Genomic DNA, 8,291 nt, shown 5'->3' on the forward strand with positions numbered 1-8,291 from the left:
ATGTATCCTTTGTCTATAATACATCACAGACCCCGGGACATTAAAAGCAATTCTGCAATCCAGCTTTATTTAACTGTAATTACTACTCCGCGACAACAGAGAAGAGTGAGAGATAGGGCCGTCCTGTGTAAATTAAAGGCGTAGTTTGTTTACTAATTTTCATTTATAATCAGGGCATTGCAGCGTTGCGCGACCAGTCAATGATACAAAGCATGAAATCTCTCATCCTACAATCTACAAGTCATTATTTAATGTTCCCTATCGTTAGATTAACATGAAATGAAACGTTTGTGCAAAGCAAGATTGAAATTGTGTGTTTGTGCGTGTACTATTTCTCAAACCAAAAAGTCTTATCAGGGTAACATTTGAATTAGTATTTCCCCCGGCAGAGCCTGTGCAAACCACAGAGTGTTGGTGTATGCTTGACATCATGAAGCTTAAATAACCGTAAGGCATTGTTACTCCCTGGCAGCAAAGTGCCTCGTTACGCCTGATTGAACTAATTGCTTTGAAATAGGATATATTATCTATAATTATATAGATCTTAGAGGAGACGGCCAGCCTTTTTTATTCTTTCATCTTCTCCAAGTGCATCATAATTTCGCGATCAAATTAATTTGGGGTCTTGAAATATTGCATTCCTTTCACGGATCCCTACTCCAAAGGGTTGAACTGCAGTTTTAAAGAGACAGTATCCGTTCTGTTGACCTGCGTGGGCTGAGCTTTAAATAGGCCCAAACCACTGGATGAATACTCGTTCCGGCCTTTATCTCTGTTTTGAGGCCATGCATTCTGCCACATTATTATGACTGGCGCATTTTCCAGGATCCTTGTGTTTTGCCAAAACATGTCGAATAAACTTTAAAACCCCCTCTAGGTTAAAGCACAGAATTGTTGAAAATAAGTTTCAGCAGATCGTCTTAAGATGTATAAAATCGTTTCATTGGGGAATTCGTGTCAAATAAAGCAGTGATCGTAGCTTGTCTGTCGGAGGTAATGCTTAACCATTTCCATCCGAATATTATACCTCCCCCGAAGGATGGTTTTGGTCTCTGGCCCCCATCCCTCCTCCCTCCCCCACCCCCATATCCAAACAGGAATTGTCCTGTCTCCAATTCAATTTAGTAAAGCTCCCACATCTACCCACTAATTTGAGTTTAATAATGACATCGGCACATGCCTCCAGCGGGCTCCCAGCTCCCTCTTGCCCAGCGCCAAAGGGTTGTGTTGTAATTAAGATAAAACAAAGATGCCTCTTCGCCTGTCACCTTCATTATATTTAGCGCCTTGTTTGCGATGCTAATTGCGCAATATCGTTATCTCGTGTCAAGGCTCCGCTGTCGTGCCGTATTTATAATGGAAAGAAGATTAACCTGAGTAGCTAGCAACTTTATTCCCTTATAACCACACGCGGGCGTCAGCTTGCAATTTCTTCGCGAGGTTTCTTGAGGAGGAAGTAAGTGGCCGCGAATTTCTTCAGCCCCTCGTGGTAAAATTACTGCGGGGGCGTCTAGGGAGTCACGCCAGGGAAATGTAATGGTTATCCCAGAGAGAGAGGGAGAAAAAAAACATGTTTGAAATCAGAATTATTTGTAAATTGTGATCATTCCCCAAAGCTGACAATACTTTTGCGTTGTAATTGAAATCTAACATTAGAAAACGTTCCGTCTGAGCATAGAAACACGCACAATTATATAGGTTGTTTCGATTACAAACTTAGAAATTGCCTTGCTGGCTGATGGTGTTTTGTTTAAAGAGCTTTTTAAGTAAATAAAAAAATAATGTGGAATGATTTTCAAAGTGCTCAAAAGTGGCGTGCGATCGGCCTCGGAGCCGTCACTTGGAGACTCAATGGCCTGATGTCCTCGGGCGAGGGCGGGCTGGCGAGGGAGGGCTGGTCCCTTGATGCCGAGCAACTTTCAATCCTCTCCCTGAAGTTGGTGCCTTTGATCGCGCCGCCCCTGGCGCCTAAAACAACATAACTCGTCTGCCTATTAAAGGCACTGACTAATCGTGACAGATTGCTGAGAATCGCAATTAGCAGCGTTAGATGGTCCTCGGAGAAACACAAGACAAGAGATCTCCAGAGAGAGAGAGAGAAATGTAACGATTAGAATCGATTATTGTTTTAAAGAGGGGGAGGGAGAGGGGCTTGGAATTCCCAGTTATTTCTTCACTAATTTCCGTGTAAACGTATTCGACTGCACTGCCCACCTCCCCTCCTCAAGTTTGTATGGCTGAAGTTGAACGGGAAATTGAACTGGCTGTCACTGCACCCCCCCCCCCCCCCCCCGGGCCCCCCTAGATCATTATCCTTCAATCGCTGGACGGCCACTTGTGTTTATATGAGATTAGAGCTGAGAGCTATCAATAAACTCTTCCCAGCCAGTGGCCAATCAGATTAAGTGCTAATTTATTTCGAAAGGTTATTGATGGCGGGCACAGCGAGTCAGCCAATAGCAGGTCTCAGACCCACCCCTGAAAGTGCTGATTGGACAGCGCCCAGCAAAGTCTCGCTTCTTAACGCCCGGGAGCCGAGTGGCATCAGGAAGTTGGGAATGTTTTGAATCGCGGACTCCAGGGTAGAGGAGAGGACGGTCAGGGTGGGAGGGGATTTGTGTGTGTGAGTGCTGGACTATCTTTTGTTTTTGAAGGGGGGGGGGGTTGTTAATGCTCCAGTTGGAAAGGGATCGACTCTATATGGCCCCTTGTTCTGTCATGAGTGCCCCGCAAGTGACGACTGGCGGCGTGAGGAGCGACGAGCCGCGCTCGCTGGCGAACGTGAAGCTGGCGGCCGCCGAGGAGATGGACAGACCCAAGGCGCCGCTGCCTTTCAGCGTGGAGGCACTCATGTCGGACAGGAAACCCAGCCGGGAGAGAGCGGCCTCCGAGGCAGCGCTGGGGGGCACCTCGCAGAGCCTGAGCCCCCGAATGGCGGGGCAGGAGACGGCGGCTACTCCGCTGGCGGCCACCACTTCCTACACCGTGGAGGGACTGTTAAAAATCTCGGAGGAGGCGCTGGTGAAATCGGAGAGTGGCGAGAGACAGGAACGGACGCCCTGGATGCAAGATCCCCGGTTTTCCCCGCCGCCCAGTAAGTGAGACCGCGCTTAGAGCATCTTTATTTATTCTCATCTGGTCTTAAAATAGATTATAGCAATATTATAAGGTCAGTAGCTGCTTGCGTGTGACATGAAATGGCTCCGTATCCAAATCACAGCGTCCATCAACCTGCACAGTACTTTCTGAGTTCACTCCAACGAACTTCATTGGAAATTTCGCTTTTGTATCTTATTTTTTAAAAACGTTCAAACTATTTTGAGTTATAAATGTTGAGATAGTTGTTTCTGGAGGAGGAGGAGGAGGAGGGATGGTTGACATTTAATTAACTGATATTTATATTTATTTTAGGACGAATGAGTCCTCCTGCCTGCACTCTCAGGAAGCATAAAACCAACCGCAAACCCAGGACTCCCTTCACCACCTCTCAGTTACTGGCCCTGGAGCGCAAATTTCGTCAAAAACAGTACCTGTCCATCGCCGAGAGAGCGGAGTTCTCCAGCTCCCTCAACCTGACAGAGACTCAAGTGAAAATCTGGTTTCAGAATCGCAGGGCGAAGGCCAAACGACTGCAAGAGGCCGAGCTGGAGAAATTGAAAATGGCAGCGAAACCCATGTTACCCCCGGCTTTTGGTATTAGTTTTCCCATCGGAACCCCGGTCCCCGCTACATCTCTCTATGGAGCCTCCCACCACTTCCACAGACCCACTCTACCCGTCTCTCCGGTTGGACTATATGCTGCTCATGTTGGATATAGTATGTATCATTTAGCTTGAAAAGGAGCCGAGAGGGATGGGAAAGAAAGTATTCTTTAAAAAAAACACATAAATTCTATTGAACTTTTCTTCCCCCCCATCTGTTTTGCAACGATTCCCCCTTGGAAGGGGGTTTGTGTACGATGTAATATATTGTATATTTGAAGTTTTATCATTTATATTATGCATATATTTGTTAAATAAATGTAAGTGTTTCAAGTAGTTTATTAAGCTGATAGTGTTTTTATTTGAAATGATCAATAAGAAATACACACTGAAATCGATGTAACAATCATAGCCCCATATTAGCTCAAAAGTTGACGTTTTGACCTTTTTTTAAAGCAAAGCCTGTCCTTGGCTCGGTAACACCAGCATCTTTGTTTACGTACCCTGTTTGTTTACAAACTCGTTCTGCCTACGAGGTTTCCACCAGTAGTTACTATACAGGATTGTTTCTAAGTGAATTAGACATAACCGTAAACGCCTTGATTTTTGCCCCCGTCGATTAGTCAGAACCAGACCAGTAAATTAGAGAGCCCAATGTAAAAAAAATAATAATAATTTTGTCTTCAGAGGTTTGGGCCTACATCAACGGAGCAAGTTGATATATTCTTCCATTATGCACGAAGGTTTTTTTTTTGTGCCCTGTATTTACCCTACCGCTATGTGTTTGGCAGTAAGTGAAATATTTCTACAGCTGGCGCCTATTGTTTTGAAGAATTCTTTAGGTGTTTGCGTCGGCGCCTACATGCTATAGAGGGACCACCGTTTTGCAAAGGTGAATGCTCCTGGACTTTGTAAAACAATCGAACCAAAGTGGTTCTCTGATTATTAATACACCACTGGCTAAATAACCTCTAAATGTTTCTGTCAAAGTCAAATTCACCCATTCTGTCTTATGGGTGAAAACGTGTCCACTCGACTGTTGTTGATCGTTTTCGTTTCTGGAAGATTCAAATTAATCAATAACCCATCTCACACACGCATCACCCCGTGCATTTCCATCGTTCTGATGTACTCTTAAGGAAATGCTTCTCCCAGTCAATATTTAATACAAATAGGTGGTGTCCGCTCCACCCGCGTCCAAATGAGCAACTTTTTTCCCCTGCTGGTTTACAAAGTGATGGAGTCCGCCAGTTACCCACCCACCTCTTATTTTCACCCGCCCCGAGGGTGGGTGGGGGATACAAGTGACCAGAACTTTTGTTACTTTTGACCCTTTCGGAGAGGATCTCTGGGGCTTTAATCTTTACGCTTTGTCTTTCTTCACTCAGTGGCTGGGGGAAGTCATTGACAAATAATTGCTGCAATGAGCGGGAGGGGGGGAGAGCAATCTTCTGCAGCCGCAGTGTGGCTCCAGTTTGACTGTAGCTGGGGGCAAAGCGGAACCTTTTATCATTCCCCCCAAAAAAGTGGACTGACTTTTTCTTCTTCCACAAGAGGCTCAGGGACGTTTCCTTTATATTTCTGTAATCATTTCCTACCGCAAATAATGGGATTTAATGAAATCCTGTGACAACAGAATTATTTCCGGACCGTATTTCACCCCCCTGCCCCCTCTCAAAAGTATGGCTCAATTTTGAACACTGTACTATTCCCCTAAGCACCCTCTTATTAATAATGCTGAAGGGCAGAGACATCAGGCAACTTTCTTAAATCACAACAGATTCATCAGTTAGTTAGCCATTATTATATCCGTTGGCAAGGAATTTTGAGGGCTCCGCTGGGATTATTGCCCATTTACAAAGCAAGGCAGGATCCAGAAGAGTCCCTTTTAACTTCAATGGGGAGGGGGGTCTAAAGAGCGTGACCTCGAGTAAAAAGTCGCACTTATTGTTTAGGAACCGATTTTCCACGGGTGGTAGAGGCATGGAAGCCCCATGTCCATCGCCCCTGTCGATTTTTAATATAAAACTACAATGGGAGTTGGAGGTGACCAGACAAATGGCGAAGGCCCCTGTGCCGCTCCGCGACAATCCCACATCCCTTTAGTCTGTCCCGGCGCTGCTTTTGATGTCGATATTCCATTGAAAACGCCTCCTCCGCCGCTCTCACTCACTCAGGGTGCCGGCGCCTGCACAAACTGGGAAAGTAAATGTGCCATGACTGGGGTCCTCTCTCCCCGGCTCCTCTTTCCCATTCGCCCCGAAGGCTTAAGTCTCACTGCTCAATTACACCCCATATGTCAACAATTAATAAATAAGTAATGACAATAAGTTGGGAATCACACGGATGAACGCTCCGGCTGAAAAGAAAAGCTCACACAAAAGAGCCAGAGATTTGCCGGCTCTTTTCATGGATGGTCGTTCCTTTATATGTTTTTCTCTTTCTCTTGCCCGAGGTTTAAAAAAAAACTTCACTTTTTTTTGAACATTTCAAGGGTCGCAACGGGTAGTTGGAAGTGAGAATCTGTGTTTGCCTTAAACAAAAGTGTGGTGGCGCCACTCAGCCTAGCCAACAGACATTTAATCACCCCCCCCCCCCACCCCCCCACCCCCAATCCCATTGATAGACATGAAATTACCAAACTACTGTTTTAGCTCATTCAACCTACGTGTCTCCCGCTGTTTCTGCTTCCTTCTTGTTAATTATTTAACAACAAATGTTCCAATGTTATTCTCCAGGGTTGTCATGCTCACTCGAGTACCGGGGAACTGTATTCCACGCCGCTTCCAGGTCAATCTTTCTGTTTTCTTTTTAAGGTCACTTAACGTTACTTCGAGCAACCTGGCGGCCTCTGGGAATAATAGTTCAGCGATTAAAGGGTTAAAACGCGGTTGTCTGAACGGAGCCAAGAGCTTTTTTTTGTCGCGCCCGCGAATTCAAAGGGCAGACACACTTAATCAAACTACAAAGGCCAGGTGGAGGTAGGATCAAGCTCTTATGTTTTGATCGATGGAGAAGCATTTGTCCTTATTCCTTTCAACTCGGAGCGCATTCCAGTCGCAAGACCTTTGTTTTCTGTGTCGCTTTCCCTAAAACTATTGGCAGACTTCCGCATAACTTTGGTGTTCCGCAGGCAACGCGTAACGTACTTTGTTGCGAATAGCGGTAAGTGTGCATGAGAGGGGGGGGGGGGGGGTCCTGCGCAAACAAGCAGGATACAAGAACTGGGTGCAATCGGTTCCAAAATAATAGGAAGGACATCGACATAAGGCGATACATTTTCTGTACTTAATCAAAAACAGAAAATACTGGACAAACTGAGCAGGTCAGGCAGCATCTGTGGAGAGAGAAGAGAGCTGACGTTTCGAGGGAGCTAACATTCCTGTACTTGTTGCTACTCCTTGTCAGGTGCTGGGATGAGAGATTTCTCGAATAGCAAGGGCAAGAGTATGCGTGTTAGTGCCGTTTAGAGAGCTCACACACAACTCGCTATCTTGCCAGTGAATCTCGGAAGAATTATTAAAATATGACTTCAGACCTGATGCAAGATAAACATCGCTCGATTTATTCACCCGATTGATTAGTTGCTGTTCCGGAAAGGGTCTCACCCATCTGCTAAAACCCCAAATCATATTTACCTCTCTCCAGGTATTCGATATCTAGAGGTTTGAATGAAGGAGGGCAAATACGCGCATTCACTATCCCTGATTGAAATGTAGACATTGTTTGAAACTTACTTGATGTGGCTGCTAATTATTTCAAAATCTGGCCCCTGCTATGGCAATTTATCAACACGCAAATATTTGAATAGCAATCAGTTTGCTAGCCGGGGGGAGGTTTGAGGGGATCCGGATTTTTGTGGTTAGCCATTCCCTGTCTGAAAAGCAAATCCCACTTTATTCAGCTTTCCTTGGGTTGATTTCGAAATACCCCAGCATTGAGTAAACACATTCGGATTCCACTATCTCTCACAGACTGTCCGACTTTATTGGGATAACTCGTTCAATGATCTGCGTCTGATCTGCCGAATGTAAATCTATCCTTTCCAAAATGCGCACTTTTGAATACTTGCTGTTTAAACTCAGAGAGCTCTTTAAAACGGAAAATAATTATTAAAGATTCGATAACCGGCCCCATAACTATCACAATGACAACAGCAACAAAATCCCAGCCACCAAAAATCCAAACGTAAGCAAATAGAAATAACACAAAGAGTTTGCAGAATGTCAGTGATTTAAATATCCATCACGCTCGTATATATTAACCAGCGGTTAACGAGAGGGAGATTTTAACATATGAATAGGACGCTGCCAAGCCCGGGGGAAGTAATAAAAAGTGACTGAAAATAATAATCGAAGCAGGAATGAGTCCACTATATTTATGGGAGATATTATGAAACTTTGACTGCCCATGAAATAACAACGGAATACAAATGTCAATTTACCTCTGTCTGAAATGTGACCAATATTGCTTAGCGGAGCTACCTTTCTGAGAATGTTTCTACCTTGTTATTCTGAAAGGTACAGAACGCCATTTTCAGAAGAATTAATTAGATTGGCACGTCGAGATGGTTTGTGAACGAAACCGAGA

General features: G+C 44.8%; 1 protein-coding gene across 1 annotated transcript; it reads left to right on the forward strand.

Moving 5' to 3' along the window:
• Positions 1 to 2,598: 2,598 nt before the first annotated feature.
• Positions 2,599 to 4,037, forward strand: msx1a (muscle segment homeobox 1a). The gene is made up of 2 exons (XM_072495509.1): positions 2,599 to 3,094; positions 3,412 to 4,037. The coding sequence occupies exons 1-2, from the start codon at positions 2,671 to 2,673 to the stop codon at positions 3,834 to 3,836; spliced, it is 849 nt and encodes a 282-aa protein (XP_072351610.1). The 5' UTR covers positions 2,599 to 2,670; the 3' UTR covers positions 3,837 to 4,037.
• The last annotated feature ends 4,254 nt before the right edge of the window (positions 4,038 to 8,291 follow it).

The sequence above is a fragment of the Scyliorhinus torazame genome, chromosome 3, assembly GCF_047496885.1.
Source record: "Scyliorhinus torazame isolate Kashiwa2021f chromosome 3, sScyTor2.1, whole genome shotgun sequence".
Taxonomy (NCBI): Eukaryota; Metazoa; Chordata; class Chondrichthyes; order Carcharhiniformes; family Scyliorhinidae; genus Scyliorhinus; species Scyliorhinus torazame.